We start from the raw sequence: 18964 nt of genomic DNA, 5'->3' as shown, positions 1-18964 counted from the left end.
ATGTGACACAATTCTTCTATTTTTTCCATTCTCAATGTTGATTATGCCACAAATCCTTGAATTAGATGATGCCTTTCTACATCCATGTGATTTTAGGCAAATATAAAGTGCCTCTAAGCATGAATCCTTATAAATATAATATCTTGCATTCTAGAATAAATATTAATGAGTTGTGGAGTCAACATGGGATGGTTGTTGAAATTCCAATCTATGTCGTACATTGATCCATGCTTTGTAAATTGTTCACCAAAGATCTAATTTGAATTGTTTTATAGCTTTAGCATAAAAAATGAAGTATATGTGAAGAAGCCATATGCCTCCTTGTTTTAAATGAAGTGAGGTGATTTGGTGCTTAATGAGCACCTACCATATTATTGAGCTATGCAATAAATTATAAATAAAGAATTTAACTAGAAGAGCATATATTTATAGATCATGATCCAATAGTTTCAATCTACTTAGATTTTAAAGCAATATCAAGGAATTTAAAGCTACCTTAGTTCAGCCAATTTTTTTTTCCATCTTCTTCTAACCATGTGTAGTTCTATAACAGAGCACATATCTTATTTAATGAATGTACATAAGGGCACCAACTTAAAGCTATATACTACACTGATGCAAATAAAACTTGGTTAGCAATTAATATTCTATTAACTAAAGATTGTTTGATGGTGCACCAATATGTTAGTTTTTGTTTAAGAGATTTAAAAGCAATCTTAAATCTATCTTCAAGAGATATTTGATAGCCTATTATTAAGCCTAGATATCAAGTCATTTTACTTGGTATTAGCTATTGAAGGTTATCTTCTTTTTCTTAAGTAAAAGGTTTAGGTATTTTTGAGACCATATAATGTAGAATTTATTCCAATTGATCTTTGTACCAAAAGCAATGGCAAAAATGATGAGAGTTAGTTTAATGTAATCAAGACTAACTTGAGTGTCCAATAAATATAACTTAGTATCATCAATAAATTTCTTGATTGATTACTTTTTATTTTAGTCTAAGCAAAATGATACTCTTATCACCTCCTTCCTTTTTTAAAAAATAACCAAAGCAATCAGCTTTAAAGAGATAGAAAAAGAAGCAAGAATGCATCTTAGGCTAATAAACCTAGTAATTTTAAAAAGAGTGCTAGTTATATCATTTAGCTCCACTAAGTACTATAAGTCAATATAAAAGATTCTAATCTATTTAATCTACTCAAAGTCAAATCCCATGGTTGTCATAGTATCTTCTAAAAAATTCCATTCAAATCTATTGTAAGCCTTTTCAAAATATAGCAAGAGCATAATCATAGATTGTTCAAATTCTATGGTTTCAAAGGCTTAAAAGATATTATTTATAATATGTCTTCTTTTTAAAAAATAAATTTGGTTGGACCTTATAAAGTTATTTAAGATGTGTTATAATCTCTTTACTATCAATTTAATTAATATTTTATATATGGTATCTAATAGAGTAATTGGTTATCAATTTTTTAAATTAGTTTTTATTTTCCTCTTTAAAATTAAACAAAAGAGTCATGTGTTAAGGTAGTGATAAAGGATATATAAATGGAGTGCTTTAATAAAGACTTCTTATAAGTTGTATCTAAAAATGCTCTACATCTTTAAAAAAAAATTGACATATAATCTATTGCTTCTAAAGGTTCAATTTTTTGGAAGTGTCTTTAGGACCTTAGAGGCTTTGGCCTTGGTTACAGTGGTTGTGAGTGCTTGATTTATCTTGGCAAATATCAACTTAGATAGTTTGTTCCAACAATGATTCTGAATAGTAAGGTAGGTTGAGAAGAAGCCTTGATTTGTAAATAACTTTTGATAGTAAGTAGTGGCATATACAGCTATAGAATCATTGTTATCATATTCTTGACTATTCTTGCTATAGAGTAGTTGAATCAAGGATACATTATTATCTTTTAAGTCACTAAGGAAAATAAATAAATAAATGAATAAATAAAATCATGCGACCATCAAGTTATGCCTAATATGTGGAGCTACATATGCTTGGTATTTGGATTATTTAAATTTATGTTTTGTAAGGGCTTGAGATGCAATATCACATGTAATTTGTAGGAACTCATTACTAGGACTGAGTTGGAGGATTTTCTTTGTCAAAAATAATATTACACAAAGTTGAGCTAAATGGGTGCAATATGCTTGAGCTTGCAATGCTTCTTTATCTTAGCAAAATACTTTCACTTATTAGAATGATTCTACTATCTAAGTAGACTAGCTTAACTTATCAAATCATGGATTATACTCAAGTATCCATTAGCACTTTAATCATTGAACCATGCATGCATTGTCTATAAATGAAATATTGAATTAGAAGTATTTATCTCCTATTATATTTTGAATTTAGTTTCTAAGTATTAATTAGATTAGAAAGTGGTTGGAAAAATGGATGTAGCCATTGAATATGGTGACGTGATCTTTGTTGACTCTATTTCAATTATCTATATAAAAAAAATCTAATTAGGTGAGGTGGTGATCAATAGAGACTTGTTGGTTTGACCATGAGAAAGATAAAGAGTTGTGGTGGTTGAAATTATCATATATATTAGCTCTCAATTATATTCCAAAATTTAATTTTAATTTTTTTTCTTATTTTATGATACTTGAGCATGATATATTAGGATTTATATAAGTAGAATTTAATTGTATAGGATTTTTAGGATTGTAACTTTTGATGATATATCATAGCCTAATTCCTTAAATTAGGTTAATTAGGACCAAAGTGATAAGAGTTAGAAAATTAGAATAGCAATTTAATTAGTTTTAATAATTAATAGGTTGTTAGTCATTACTATAAAAGTTGACTAAGAGCCTATGAGTTTACTTATAATCATTTCATATGATTTACAATAAATTAGACTTATAATTTTTTAAAAGATCTAGTAAAGTTTAGCAATGATAATTTTGAAGATTTTCTCCAAATTCAACAAATCTAAGTGGCAAAGTGATTATTCTAATTAATTGAAGCCTTTTAAATATAATGGTGGCATCAGATTCACCTCATGGAGTGAAGAAAACAAGATCAGCACCCTCTCCTTCAAAATAAAGTGGAGCAATGAAATTCTCATTTTTGAAGAATTTTATAAAAATTGCCAAAATCCTTGTAAGTAAAAACCTTCATAAATATTGTAAATGAGCATATATTGAAGCATGTGAATAATTAATCTTAGCATGAAAAGATGTTTTGAACACAATGGTGAAGTTAGATTTATCAAAAAGTGTTTTTTTGACTATTTACAAGAGCCATCACCCTTGGTTATGAAATTAGTTCTTGGGTGAATGAAGCCATAGATTTACATTAGGGATCTTAAAGATTAAGAATAAAGATGTTGCCGCCCTTCCATAAACCACTACTCAATTGTATAAGAATGGCTTGGTTTCCTAAGCCCTCTCTCTCTCTCTCTCTCTCTCTCTCTCTCTCTCTTTCTTTTACTACACGAAGAAGGCCAAAATTTTTGCTTTTCAAATTTTGGCCTTAAATCCTAATTTTAATCTCATTTTGTATTTTAAATCTTATTGTAAACTTTGTGGGTGTGTGTGCATGGATTTTGAATGGAAATAATGTTCATTAGATTTTTTAACATATTTTATTGTAGTAGATAGCTCCCTTAGCCTTTCAAATACTCTAAGGATTTCAAGAGCCTCAGATTTCCTTCAATCAATCATTTGATTTTTTTAATTTCAATGTGAATTATATTTTTTTGTTGTAGCTTTTGGTGTTAGGTTTCTAACAAGGTAAGACTCACTCAATTTGAAGTAAGAACAAAGTTTTGGATAAGTTTTGAGTACGAAAGAGTTGACTGCCTTAGCAATTTATATCACTCAGCTTTAAAAAAGGTAATTATGAGGCATCTTTAAGTCAAGCTTTTAATAGAATAAATTTCTTTGAATTTGAAGATAAATTAAATTTTTAGAAAATTTCCAAATGGAAAGAGGCTGCTTATTGCAGCAGTCTTTGTCATTCAACTTTGAAAGAACATTTCTCGTGGCTTATGTACTAAATTGAGTTGAAATTTGTTGAAGCAAGAGTGTGTTTAGGTTAACTTTGCAAAAACTAAAAATCATTAAATTTGGAGCTAATTACGATTTTCAGAAATTTTGGAGTAGAAGGAGATTGTTGCCCTCAATTTTTGGATGTTATCAAGGTACCTTTGCTTTTATCTCTCTTTAGTTCTATTTTTACTTTTATTTTTACAGTAGATTTTAACTTCCATATTTCAACTTTGGATTTTTAACTTTTAAATTTTAATCTTTAATCTTCTCTCTTTTATTTTTAAATTTTATTTTTAACTTAAATTTTAAGATTTTTTTTTATTATAGATTAATGGTAAGAATTTAATTGATTACTTTTACCATCAATTATTTAAGATGTAATAATTAATTATTTTTTATTATTTTTTATTTATTTATTATAATTTATCATAATTTTATAATCATACAAAATTTAATAGAAACCATGTAAATGGTCTGAATGGTTTATCAATGATCAAGTAGAAACCATATGAATGGTTTGAACAATCTAATGGCATTTGAATAGACACCATATGAGTGGTATTGAAAGAACAACCACAGTGAAGTAAAGGTTATGAAAATGATCTTGAATTGTGTGAATTGAATCCTAAAACAACCAACTTTGGTCTAATTGATGTTGTTCCATCTTCATTATTTGTCTCTTTTGTTTTTTTCTTATTGAAAGATATTATGAGGCTTTCAAAAGTTTTATTTATCTTCTTTTTCTTTTTTTTATTGATAAATTAAATTATGAGCCTAACAAATAAGAGATTTAAGTAGAGATCATATAAATGGTCTTGAAAGAACTTATGGCATTTAAATAAAGATCATGCAAATAGTTTTGAAAGACTATAGTAAATTTCATTAAATATTTTTTTTAATATCGATAATCATTGCTTGGAGGGAATTAAACTAATTGAACTACAAACAATAAGATTTAAATTAACTTCGTATTTACACAATTGGGAGTTCCTCCATTCTACTTCTTGAATCTATTGAGTGGCATCAATTTCATCAAGAGGTGAAATTTGGACTTACAATATAACCAAATATCTACTAGCTTGTATTGCAATGTCAAATTATCTCATTTTATATGCTCTTTTAGACACAAATTGGTGAAATTTTTTTCCAATGCAATCCAAGTTAAGCAAGTCTATTTTAATATTTATACTTAGTTTCAATGAAGATGTTGCAGGAAGGCCAATATTGATTGTATTCCAAAAAAATTCTATATTGTTTTCTCTATTGGAAGCTTAAATATTTAAAAAACCTACATACTTGTGATCTAAGTTTAGAATCACCTATTAGGCTCTTCCTAAGATCAATACTACATAATCTATGATTTTTTGTTTCATCAAGGAGCTTAAAATATTTTTGGTTCTCCCTTTGAAGCTCTTTAAAATGGGATTCTAAATTTTCTTGTTCTAGAGGTCTTTCTTGTGCTTCATCTTCAATGCACCAATCTTCATGCAAAAAATTTATATCATTTTATATTCCTAAATAAATACCAAACCTGATTATATATAAAATATACAAAGATGAGCTTGAAAGTGGCTTTGTTTGACCTTATATATGAAAAGGCTAGATAAGCTCCACACATTCTTCGACACTATACACACATTATTATCAATTATTAGTAGTAGATAGAGAGTTTTTTTTAATCATGTCTTATGGTAGAAATAGAGTAGTGCTTTCTTGCAACAGCTAAAAGGTCTTAAATTTTAAATTGAAATGCTACTTCATTACAAAATTAGTATAAAGTTGCAAGATAAATAATACAATGATGTGTTGCATCTCAAAGACTAAGATCTTACTTATAGAAAAATAGTAGACTTTTAATATGGAAGCCTAATTGGAAGTATCATTGAAGAGGAGAAATTTTGAGATTTCTTCAATAATGAGAGTCTTGAAGTTTTGAGGCAAACCAAGGCCATAGTAGACATGTGCACTATGAGCCAAATCAATCAATATTCATTGCAGCTAATAAGTATACATTTGGTAGTTTTTTTAAAGGTATTTTTTAATATTATATTAATTTACATCATGGACATGGCCAAAGATGAAAAAGAGTGTGTAAAAAGGTTGCATATTGTTTTTAATAAAAAAACGATCATGTGTGAGAGCTAGGGTTGACTATGAAGTTTCATTGTGGTGAATTGCAAGAGTGGGCATAGTTACTTGCTTTGCTCTTTTTGTCAATGTATTAAATTCACGCTAGTATTCTAATTTTTCAATATATTTTTTTATAATTAGCTGGCTTGAAGAGCCTTTTTTTCTAAAGAGTTTATTTTTTTGAAGCAACAACATCTAGAGTTTCTACTCTTTGATCTGATGGTTGTTCTTCATTAGAACCAATTTTCCAATAGGTAGCTAGTAACTTCATTGGGTGATACTCTTCTCATGAGAGGTCCCAATCAAAATGCACATACATCTTTTAAGTCTTCGGCATCGGTCTATTAATATTGAATTTTGTCAAAATAAAAAGTATCATCTTTTGGAGTCATATCCATAAAGGCTAGTACATAGCATATGCAGTAACCTATGTTTAGGATCTATTAGTTGCTAATTCTTTAGATTTTTTTTCTTTCTTTTTTTTTTTTGTTAGTGAAAGTTTTGATCTTTAGTCGAAGATTGATAATAATATTTGTTTGGAGTTGTTTCCAACACAACTCCTAGAGGCTCTCAAAGATATGTTTAATATTTAATAGAAAGAAGATATAAGTGCCTTGTAGCTCTTCATGGATTACACTTAAGAAATAGGTTTTCAAATCTTTGGAGATTGTGTGTATAATTGGCCAAAGTTGAAGTCTTTTTTTCCTTATACAAGGAGTGCCTAAGAAATTTAAAATTTTCCATACTTATTCTATAAGTAGATTAGAAGCAATTAGTTGATTTTTGCTAGGAGGTGGAGCCAATAGCATTAATTAGTCAATTATAGATGATTTTATTATCTATCCATTACAACCAATGACAAACTTGTAGCATTGTCAAATGAAGATGGAAGGCATGTTTCCATAGCAAATAAGTTGCCTCGTAGACTATCACAATGTCCATGGTCATTCCATCTTTTGTCTTTTGCTCTTATTACAAGGTTGGTTTTATACTATTAGCTAGAATAGTAAAGAGAGTATTTTTATGGTTCTTGGCCTTCATAATATTAAAGGGTTGTAGTGATGCATAGAGAGACTTGGTTGTGCCTGCTTGCATAGGATGCTTATTGTTAAGAATTGATTTTGTGTATTGTTTTTTTTTTTTCTTTCTTTCTTACTTATTATTTGGTTTGAAGACACTCTTTAGCATCACATTTTAATTCTAAACACTTGCTACAGTGACAAGAAATGTCTTTGTATTCTAAAAAAAATCTTGATTTCTTCTTATGTTTTCAAGATCAATAAGATGATTGATAATAGAATGGTTTTAACATCTACAACCAATATAGAAACTTAGAAGATAGAGGATTTCTTTAGGTAATCCTCCTACTTGCTTGTCTATATAACTTTTCTAATTTTGGATCAAATTGTTGATTAGGTTCAGTAATAGAAATCACCAAGTTTTGAAAACTAAATCCATAGTGGAAACTAAAGACGAAGATAGATTAGTTTCGAGGACATAAATCTCAAAGAAAGACAATCTCAATACACTCTTATGTTAGTCAAAAAGACTAAGAAATCATTCAAAGATGGTAATATATTGAATTAGAATGGCTATTGCAAAAGACAAAAAGACTAGAAAGTCTTGAAACAAGACTAAGGACTAGAAAGGCATTGATAAGAGTAAAGAAGGCTTCATTCTTATATCTAAATATTGTATTTAATTAGGAGTTACATGGCGATGTTCTATAAGACCTGTAATACGTGTTGACTTTATAAGATACATATCTTAACTTGGAAGGTAAGTTTTATATATGTGCGCTACATAGTAAACTTATTCTACAAACTACCAATAAGTGTGATACTTAATTAACTTATTTCCATTGTCGCAGCCATGTGGCATTACTTTACCTAATTATATGTATATATATATATATATATATATATATATTCTATGTGGCACTTCCAACCATGTGGCCTTTGTTAATTACTTTTTTCATTAAATAAACATCAATCAAAATCAATCTATTATTATAAATAACAGCTTATTAATTATGTACCATAAAACAAAGTTAGTTCCTAAATTTTGAATCAATTATTGAGAATTATTAACTTTGAGGAGACTAATTGATAGGAAAAACATTGTATATATGTGTATATATATATATATATATATATATACATATAGATGACTTTTTTGTAAAAACTTTATGTGAAAATATTTTATAAAAAGGTTTATTTGAAAGCTCAAGAGATAAATCTTTTGACAAAGCTTCTTTAATAGATTATATTACATGGTATTAGAAGCATAGATAATATATCTTTGGTTTCACATTTATTAATTTAGGAATTGAATAAGCAAGATGAAAAGAATCTCAAACTTGTAAAATTATTTTCTTCAGCCTTTTATACCTAAAAACTACAAGCCTTTAATAATATACTTTTATAATATCATTTTATTGTTTCATTTCTTTTAATATTGCCAGCCTTGTACCTTTAATTAAAATTTTATTTTTATTTTGAGGTAGTTTTTTTATGTATAAAATATCAAACTGTCATATTAATAACAAGGTATTCCAACTATCATTCTTAAATTGCATTAATCTTACATTTTCATTCATATCTATTCAACTTTATTTATCAAACCGTGAGCCAATTAAAGGAAATCATCACCAGATCAACATTCACTTGAACTACTTAATGTGACTTGAAGTTTTATACAAATTTGTCGTATTCTCTTCTAATGGCAATAATTCTTAACAGATACAAAATATACAGCAATGGACTGCAGGTGAGCCAAATCCCCAATTTTTTATGGCAATGTCACTGTAATTAAGTATAGCACGTTCTTTGAGTTGATGTTGACTCGTAAATAATAGGCAATTTCACACGCGTGGAGACGCCAAGCAGCTTTCGACAGCAAACCCTGTTTCTGGGTCGTGGAGAGTACACCGTTCGCTTAGGCAGTAAATCAAGTGTTTTGTGAATAGAGCTTTTACTTTGGCCTGTATATCCTGAGGTAGAAATACACAATCGCATGAAAGGCACTCAGGAAGCATACATTGAAAGTGGTGTTGAGTTCAAGATTATCATAAACCAAAATTTTCTTCGCATCGAAAATGTATAAGCGTTTCTGTGATACTTTCTGGGAAAAAATACAGAAAAAGATGTAACACCTCATAACCACAGTTGGTTGTGAAAGACTCGCACGTTGAACTATAAAAAAAGGGGAAGGTCAAAAGTGCAGATAAAATGCTCTCTAGGTAAAGATTTCCGCCAAATTCCAAACTACAATATTTGGGCAGCTGTGTTAAGTTTCTCAGCTAACGTGAGCTGAGTTTTCGTAAGGTTCGCCAGGTACAACACCAACAAAAGATCCTGCGTAGAATGGAACAAAATTCATATGATAGAAAAGAGGTCAGCATAATAACCATAATAAATGTGACGTTTGTGCAAAATAAAAGGTTTCATGGCTGCATGACCCAAGCTACTTGTTTTGCTCGGTATTGGTAAGGAAAATGAAAAATCATCTTTCTATTGAGGGACAAAGTAAAAACAGAACAGAATCAATAGACCCAAACTTCAGATGGTCGATGAGAAAAAGTTATGCTAAATTCGAGCTTTAAACCAGAAGTGAGGGCCTACCTGGACACTATCGTTGAAGAGCTTGTCGAAAGCATCAGACGAGATTCGTGGCACGGCTGACATCGTGTCAGCAAGGAACCTGCCTATAGAGTTATCGGGCTCAATTTGCCCTTCCTGCATCCACAGCAAAACAAGAATGTAAGTACCTTCGAAGCGATCGTCAGCAATTAAAAAAACTACAAAGCAAAGTTATCTTGAAAAAGAAATATATTCAACGGCCATATCTGTTACAATTTGCCAAATAACAAGCAGTTACAAAAATCATTCGATGGGAAACAGTCTACCAGAACATCATCCACATATCTGAAAACTCTATCAATCATTTCTTGCAGCCTCTCAATAGTTGCTTCCAACCCCTCGAGATCATTCGGCAACTTCTCCACCATGGTCTTCTTCAAAACGTCAACTGCCAGGAAACACATTAAGTAAATGAATCTGAAAAATAAGATCTCTTGAGTAGTTTCCCATGCATTGCTGACAAAGCTTTTGGAACTAACAACATCCTACACCAATTAATACGCATCCGCAACATTAGCGTACTCACACCTAATGGACCATACTCAAAAAACCACTAATCCACTATCTCATGATCCAGAAAATCGTACACCTAGTAGGCCATGTCATTAGCAATACACGCACTAGTACCCACACAACGACTTGAAGATGTATGAACGCCCAACTCCTCTGAAAGCCAGCAAGGGTTAACAAAATTGCGTACATCCTATTCTCTCAGCTTCGACAAGTCGCAAATCCAACTGAACTTCGTGGAATTGTGCAGCCAGCTGGCGTTCTCCAAGAGTAAGAAGAGTGGATACAAAAACCTTGATGTTGACCTTCTCCTCCGCAAAAGCAGTATCCACAATGAGCAGCACAGGATTGGCCACTTCTCTACCGTAGAAGTCATGAATAAGTGTGTCACTAGGGCTCAAACTAGAACCTGTCGAGTACCTGCAAGTTGCCGGAAAATGTCAGTACATTGCGGAGTCTGGAGACGACGCTGCATGTGCGAGGTAAAGAGCCAGCTTGGCTAATTAAAAACTACTGCTGATGCCAGGAGCTAAATGATTCATGCACGAGAAGAATGTGTAATGGTATCTGACATGCGTATGCGACCACGTCGATGCCCATGTTCCTCAGGAGGTGCGCAAACGTCGAGTACTTACCATCCAACAACCACCTCTTTGGGATTCACGCGCTGGTGCAACTCGTACATGGTTCGGTTGTAGTCAATATCTACTGCTACCTTTAGCATCGCCACACAACGAAATTCAGTGAAGAATTCAAAATAACAATAACGAGAATGATGGCAAAATTATATTAGAATTGAAGTAACTCATTAAGCTGTTTTCCAATTACCCAGATCCATTGGAACTGTGCACAATAACCTATCCATGTCCCAAAAACATACCACACGACCAATTCACGAACTCGAGTCCCGATGGTTCATAATACTCTTGATTCCCAATCAATCACTAGAGCAAATCACGCAACCTCTCTCCTGGCAATTAAACCACAACCAGTCTACATTACAGAAGATCCAATACGGCAAATATCTACGCAAGACCAAACTGGACAAATCGTCTGACGGTAGGCATGACCTTCCTCCACGGGCAGATGAGTGAACCCGGTACAAATCTAAATCACCTCCTGAATTCTACTAACAAGTCGCATTACGTGATGCACATTGCGCTCTGACGTAATCAAAGAAAACAAAAACTGCAGCAACAATTCCTCCAACACACAAAAGTATACAGTTCCATCTGAAACAAGTTGAACTTACTGCTAAAATCTTCGACGAATTCAAACTCAACCTATCCTTCCAAACTTCAACTTTCCACACACGAGACAACAGATCTAAGCTACCCCGAAAAAAACCTACAATGCATGAAGCTGTCATATAGATCACCGACTATCAGACGTCAAACGAGCAACACACCTGATCGGCTTGCTCACTGTGCGGCACGGCGTACGAATTTCGAATCTCGACGGTTCCGTCCGCGGAGATGGAGCCAAGCAAGGTGCCGATGACACGCTCCTGTTGATCGTTGCGGCGGATGAAGGAGTCGCAGATGTTGAAGAGCACAGTCGGGTGGAGCTTAGCGACCACGCCGGTGTGGCCCGAAGGCATGTGGAGAACAGTCCGTCCCATGGCCATGGTGAGTACCGCAGTGTGGTGGTGATGGTGGTGTCGGGGGCCTTGCGCCAGAGCCTACTCGCGGGAGCTGGCACATGCGAAAGCAAAGAGGGAGACTCAGCCATGGCCATGCCCTGGCGGAAACAGAGAGACGACTCCCTAACCTAATCCCTGACCTAAAAACTTGGCCTCGGCCCTTACCAGACCAAAGCCTCGGCATGGCTCGGAATTCTTGAACTCACTATTCTACTACTTTGACTCACTATTCTACGTTGCCTCCCGTATGTCAAGGGTTTTAATTTATATATTTTATGATATTTAGTATTGTTTTTGATTGGTCGAATTGTTCAGTATATTTTCTTTAGAGTAATTGAATTCTTGGCTATAATTTTAAATTTGAAGTAATATGGACGGAGAAGCGATTTGAGTATTTTTATCATTTATATATTTATATATTTATTTATTTGGAGTTCGAATAGTCCTTTAGAAAAAGCTTTATTTGGAATATATCTAAAGTTTTCATTACAAGTTCGAAAGTACAAAAATAATGCACCTGGTTTTGACTTGCAAAAATAAAGCAAATAACTCTTAATTAAAAATACTAATTTTGTTAGGTAAATTCTAAGGATAAAATTTATGAGTTTTTACAATTTGTAAAATCGTCATACATAAAAGAATAAAGATAAAACCAACCAATCAACCAAAAATATCTATTTTGTAACATAACTAAAAGTCTTGTATTCTGGAATTTAATTTTTTTTCTTCAATTTTTTTCTTTTTAAAACAAACTCCGACTTTGGTTTTAGTAATTAAATATGAAAATCTCTTTTACAATAAAATCTATACCATTTGAAAAGATTCTCATTTTGTTCTATTCTGTCACAGTAGGAGCTCTAACCTTTAAAGTGAAGTAAATTAACATTCTATTATTTGAATAAGGGTAAAAGATATCAATTGAACATTACATGACGTTTGTGATTATTTTTTTACAAAAAATACTCACCATATAATATTTTTTATCCTTGTTTTTTTTTGTTTTTTTTTTTTTTCTGTTTTCTTTTGGTTTTAATTTTTTTTGAGATATATCCATTGATACATACATTAGCTGTAGACGATTTAAACATATGATTATATGTATGTAATTAAATAGTAGTAACAATTTTTTTTTTTTTTTTTTTTTTTTTTTCTTCTTCCTTCACAAGTCTAATCCAATTCTCCAAAAGATACTTTGTACAAGATTGAATTTAAAAACATACTTGTTTAATTCTTAATTACATTATTTGAATTATAGTGTACATTATTATACATCCATAACTTGCATTAATAATTATTCCTCCCAAAGCAAGCTCTCAAAACTAGGAATCATAATAATAATAAACGGGACTCCGGTGTTGGTGTATGTAAATACAACATTCAGGGGATCACATAATTATCCCCCTCAGCCCACACATGCGTTCACACTGGTGAGTGAGGACCGGGACCGAAATAATATTATACGAAATACAAGCCATCTTTACGTACAGTACGTTACCGTTACGGAGCCGCGACGTTCACCGCCGTCTGTGGGGCGGACGCAACGACGCGGCTCACGAAGCTCAACTGGTTTTGATTGTCTCATGAGCTTCGAGGGGGGGACGGATCGAGAAGAAGAAGAGACCCCAATTGAGCAATTGAGCATTACCACCAACGATGCCATCGCCATCGTCTTCTCGATGCGTTTTTTTGAGTCGGCAGCGACCGCATTCTGTTGTTTTTTTGGGCAGGAGTTGTGAAGGATGTCGGCGATTCCCACAGAGCAAACGCGACCCCCTGAGGCCGACGCGCGTGATTTCGTTGAGGGGGAGACACAGAGGCCACAGTTGTTGATCGCTGTGCAGGAGCGCATTCTGCAGGACCCCATCTTGGCCGGGCACTTTGCTGGACTCCCTACCCCTGGCGTACCGCTGCTCATTGGTGACCCCTTCAATGCGTTGTCCAGCCCGCATCAGCTACGCACTTCCCACCGTTTGGTTCGAGCGGTGGATGCGTTTGGGAACAAGTGAGTGATGTCTGGATTAAATGCACGGGGAATGGCATTAGGCCCGATTTTTAGAGCAGGGTCAACGGTTGATTCTTGGGGAATTTTAATTGGCGGCAGAATGTTAAGTGTTGTTGAACAGATCAGAATGCTAGGGTGGATTCAAATTGTGAGTGTTTGAACCTTATGAGTGGTGTCGAATTGGAATGTCATTCATGTGATCATTTGGTGAGCACATGTTTCGTATTGGATGATTTGTGTGTTGAATTGTTCGTTGTGTCGAAGTGGGTCACCTGATCATGGGGGGATTGTGGGTATAGATATTTGAACCAGTATATCGTTATCAAGCTTCTTGGGTGTGGACGCTACGGAAAGGTCAGCACCTGGGTCCCACTGGCAATAAGAGGAAAAGTCGATCATATTCAGAAGATCTGCGCTAAGGTTTTCATGGGTGAACTAGTACTGTCATGTTGAATATACACACAGTATAAAAACTTCCCTGACATTGCCATCATGCAAATGAGGTGATGCAAAAAGTACACGGATGATAAATGTTTGACGATCTCGTGTGTCAGTACATTGCAGGTTAAGCTCTGCCTCAATGCATTTGATGGTAAATTATTTGCTGTTAAGGTCGTTGATCGCAAACGACTCAGAGATCGCAGATTCTTGAACGAGGACGGTGACAGCATCATGCTCCAGGTATACTCAGAGACACCTATGTTGACCGAATTTGGCATCTGGCACGTCTTTCCCTTTGCTGACAATGTGCTCACCGCTTTATTGTAGGAGTATGTGCACGAAATTGCGACATTGAAAAAGCTTCATCACCCAAATATCGTGGCGTTGCATGAGGTGGCTTTTAATATACATTCATGCATGGATTGATATTGCACTAGCATTACACGATGGATGATGTTAAACGCCTGCAGCCAATATATTTCTAAGTACTTAGGGTAGAAGCTCTTTGTATGCGTATACACAGGGCCGAGAAAGAGCCTCTTCCTAGAACCGTACAAGTCTAATTTAATGAACATTTTTTTACAAGGACAGGTAATAGACGACGTTCAGCAGAGGAAGGTGTACCTAGTGCTAGAATACGTGGAAGGTGGACCTGTTATGGAAGACAACAGGTGGATTGCTTTTCCAGAGGAACTGGCTCAGAAGTATTTTCGTGATATTTGCTGCGGATTAGATTACCTTCATTACCATAAGGTCAGATTCTTACAACTTGTACTGAAATACGGTGATGAAACTGCAAACGTGCTTCCTTGGACATGAACCGTAGAAGGTAGACAATTTTTCAGAGCTATTTGTATCGATGCGGTTCAAGAGCGAAGAAAATATCAGTGCAAATCTCACTTTTTTTTTTATCTTCTAGGTCTTGCACAGAGATTTGAAGCCTGAAAATTTGCTACAGACAGCTGATGGACGCATCAAAATTAGCGATTTTGGAGTCTCTCAAGTATTTGAGACGGTGCACTTCCTTTCAGCTTGTAATTTCTCGATTTCTGGTTTTCGTGTTCTGCTTTTCTCACGTCCTGTCTGGTCACTTGTCTCATGTCTAACATTACCTCTCGTGGCTCTGACATAACATCCTACAAATTGTAAACTATTAAGAAAAGCCGTAGTTTTCTTCTCCCGAAAAATATTTCGATCCAACAAGCATGTAAACGGCACTTCTCGGTGAGATATAGCCATGATTGAGGCATAACCTAAATGAATTATTTAATTCAAGAATTGTTGCAATCTGCGATTCTTCCGTGCACAGTTTGTCAGGAAAATGCATGGTTTTGATCAATTTACAACCTTAATTGCTTACAGTCTTAGAAAACTCTATTGCAATCTTTGCATGTTCAAAGTCACATTCGAACCTCCGATTGTAACAGTAGAATTTTGCAATTATATTTCTTTACCTTCTTCCCGAGAACAATGAAGTTCTCAGAAAATGAACTGAAAAGCTGATGAGCATGCTGGCGGATTGTGCAGACGGATGCATTAAGCTCCACCGCTGGCACTCCTGCTTTTCTTGCTCCTGAGGCGTGCACCAAGAGTTCTTTTGAGGGGCGCCCAGTTGACGTATGGGCACTTGGGGTGAGATTTCTTCGTTATGATAATGACATTATCCCACATCTATGTGGTAACACTCATGATATCATAAGGTCATGTTATCAATATTCTCGTATTTAAACTAGAAAAGTTCCTTCTTCTACTCAGCACTTGACTGATCTCTATTCAGATTTCTTCGCTCCACGAATTGAAAGCTGATCGCAATACTTTTGGTATCTAGGTCTGCTTGTATGTTTTCGTCTTCGGTACTCTTCCATTCTCGGGGAAGACCATCCCGGACATCTACCATGCCATTCAGCACAAGCAGGTGCGTACCTCTGACGTAGTTAGTTTCTGCTCGGAAAAGCTTAAGAGTCGCATAAATTTAGTTTAGATAATTTTAATTTGTATGTTTGTTCGAAATCTGTTATGCTGGAATGGGGTTGAAACCCTCTCCGGATTCACTGGTTCTTGCGTCAATCATAAAACCCAAAAGTGTGGAAGAGAAATTGCTTAGTGCAACAAGAAGCAGAACAGCAGGAAGGTCAATAAAATGGAAATTATTCTCCGAATCCAAGTCTAGAGCAGCTTCGAAAACCTGTGCAAAAGTTGTAGAATGTTGCAATGGAAGTTACAACGGATATTGTGGTTAATGTTACAGTGAATGACAAATTGACACGGTTGTGTATTTAGGGGTCTGCAGCTTTCTTTTCACCCATCCATTGTAATCTCTAAGGAGCTCAAGGATCTGCTGGTACTCTTCTTCAAAGTCAACCATATAACAAGCATCAAATTTGTTACACTCGATACAGCAAGGCCTTTGTTACTGATCTTCGATTGACAGATATATCAGTAACCAAATTCCAGGATAATGAAACAGTCTCAAAGACTTCTTGTTTGTTGGTCGTTAGATTTCATAAACTATATCTCGGCTTCTGGTAAAAGACGTCGGGACCATCCAAAGTGCGTTCAAACTTTGTGGTGCAGAAACTTATATTGGTCAAAGATCCCAAGATACGCATCTCTCTGCCAAGCATCATGGAACACCCATGGTTAACGTTATTTGGACTGCAATTGTTAATCCCTCTCTCGAAAAGCGTGCACGGAGCAGCAACTATGGATTTTTCAAAAAATGATCTTAAGTCGGCTCACACCACCAGTACTTCAGGTTTAAACCCTCTTTCCAAGGTGGGAGAGCAGGAAAAGAGGTTTCAGGCAGGTGAATACGCCAAGGGACAGGTATACTATGGTCGCGAACTCGTAACAAGGCTTTGTGTGTGCCATGACATCATGTATTGATATCTTGAAGGCATTTCTATGTTGAATGACAATCTCATTAGAACTGTTCCACGAATCTTTATCTAAAATCGAAACAGATCTTAGAATTTGAACCCACGAGGATAAGTAGTGCTCTTATTTTTGAAATTTGTCGTTTTTCAGGGAAAACAAGGAAATAAATCATGTTTCATGAATTGTAGCAAATGTGAGATTTTGGTCGACGCTGATCCTGAACTTGGTGGCGAGATGGATGAATGTGTTGTAATAAAAAGAGAACCTGGGAAATTTGGTGGTAATTGTAACGACCATGTTTGTTGTTTAAGCGAATCAGCTCCTATGGTAGCCAATCTTCATGCTTCTAATGCCCTGAACATGCTTTGAATTAACCTTTGCTGCATTGGGTAATGAAACCAGTTTGCAGCACATTTACATTGCAATGCCGAACCAAAAACAGCAAGCTTACTGTGTTTCATTTTTAGATTAGCATGGAAGATGGCTGCTGTTATCAACCAAAATCTGACGGACTCGCCGCCCTGTAGTGGAACTTCGCTTCGATCACGGGTACCCATTCGAGGGAAGGCTCCAACAACTGCTACAGTACCAAACGAATTGAAGGTTATCACCCAACCTGCCCATTAACGTACCTCCGTCCTCAAGCTGGCTCTACAGTGTGTCAGACTGTGCACATCAACTCTTTAGCTGTCTGCGTTGTTGTCTTCAACTGAATTTTGGTCATTTCGAGAAATATACCGCTGATGCAATCAAAGCGGAAGTAGGTGACGGAGGCACTCGAACAATGTCCACAGAGCCTACTAATTGTCCAAAAAATAGTCAATGTGGAAAACTAAGAGACAATGTACAACATGCAGGACGTCTTGGACGCCATGCCCCAGCCTCAGGATGAGAAAGTCCTCTCAATCAAGAAAAAATCCAGCGAAGTCCGGTGTGGTCAATTCAGGTACCCATATTCTTTCTCTTCACACAAACTCAGAATGCAACTGCAGTAGCATCATCATCGTCATCATGTCATCCTTGTGTTTTGTGTTTTCAGCTAAAAAGGTTGGATTCAGTCCATTAACCGTGCGTTGCAAATCACCATCGCTACCAGGTGGTGTACAACGATGTGAAGCCTTTCGGTGGTGACGCTGTGGTTGTGGTGGTGTTGCTAATGCCCTAGTGAGCTTTACATTTACATTTCAAGAGTATACTGAGAGAATGGTTATGATTTAGATGATCAAACTATGATTTCTATCATCAATTGCAAACCAAGCATGTGGTGAGCTGCTATAGTGAATCTATTCAAAACCAAGGTACTGTCGGTTGAGTATTTTTCTTCGAATTTGTCAAAATCTAAATTTGAAGATGGATAAATAGAATGATTGATATGAAATGCTGCAAAATTTTGTATGAACCATCTCAAACTATTTGCCATCGCAGGATCAAATGATAATGATTTAGTTTTACCTTAATTTTTTTCTATATATATATATATATATATATATATATATATCAAAATCAATATACATTTAATGAAAGTTTTTCAAAATAAATCAAGAATCATTAAATAGTCTAATAATTGATGTTGTCAGAATTTTTTGTTCACAGTATAAAAAGTGGCAATATGTAAATATGTAATCCAAAGAAGTAAACGTCTCTCAAAACAAAAAAAAGAAAAGAAAAAGAAAAAAAAAGTAGAAACTTAAGCATTTTGATAAGTGTTCTGAA

General features: G+C 34.5%; 2 protein-coding genes across 12 annotated transcripts; one reads left to right on the top strand and one right to left on the bottom strand.

The window, feature by feature from the left end:
* Positions 1 to 9202: 9202 nt before the first annotated feature.
* On the bottom strand, positions 9203 to 11990 carry LOC112288186 (eukaryotic translation initiation factor 3 subunit F). Its single transcript, XM_024532116.3, has 6 exons — positions 11698 to 11990; positions 10925 to 11004; positions 10480 to 10709; positions 10046 to 10167; positions 9762 to 9875; positions 9203 to 9494 (listed from the first exon to the last, which is right to left on the bottom strand). The coding sequence occupies exons 1-6, from the start codon at positions 11914 to 11916 to the stop codon at positions 9405 to 9407; spliced, it is 855 nt and encodes a 284-aa protein (XP_024387884.1). The 5' UTR covers positions 11917 to 11990; the 3' UTR covers positions 9203 to 9404.
* Positions 11991 to 13109: 1119 nt separating this feature from the next.
* Positions 13110 to 18578, top strand: LOC112288308 (serine/threonine-protein kinase GRIK1). 11 transcript variants are annotated; one of them, XM_024532387.3, is made up of 15 exons: positions 13111 to 13933; positions 14233 to 14287; positions 14498 to 14614; positions 14702 to 14767; positions 14966 to 15127; positions 15333 to 15389; positions 15533 to 15598; positions 15902 to 16006; positions 16203 to 16289; positions 16665 to 16715; positions 16949 to 17200; positions 17402 to 17531; positions 17724 to 17854; positions 18109 to 18197; positions 18348 to 18578. In XM_024532387.3, the coding sequence occupies exons 1-15, from the start codon at positions 13671 to 13673 to the stop codon at positions 18364 to 18366; spliced, it is 1650 nt and encodes a 549-aa protein (XP_024388155.1). In that variant the 5' UTR covers positions 13111 to 13670; the 3' UTR covers positions 18367 to 18578. The 11 variants fall into 11 exon arrangements, 10 of the variants coding, with proteins under 10 accessions (XP_024388163.1, XP_024388155.1, XP_024388156.1 ...); XM_024532388.3 differs by having other exon boundaries at positions 13112 to 13933; positions 15333 to 15377; XM_024532392.3 differs by having other exon boundaries at positions 13113 to 13933; positions 15294 to 15389; positions 17402 to 17444.
* The last annotated feature ends 386 nt before the right edge of the window (positions 18579 to 18964 follow it).

Source organism: Physcomitrium patens, chromosome 11 (genome assembly GCF_059467195.1).
Source record: "Physcomitrium patens ecotype Gransden chromosome 11, ASM5946719v1, whole genome shotgun sequence".
In the NCBI taxonomy this organism is placed as follows: Eukaryota; Viridiplantae; Streptophyta; class Bryopsida; order Funariales; family Funariaceae; genus Physcomitrium; species Physcomitrium patens.
The sequence above is the reverse complement of the archived record's forward strand: the minus strand, read 5'-3'. Positions and strand labels throughout refer to the sequence as shown.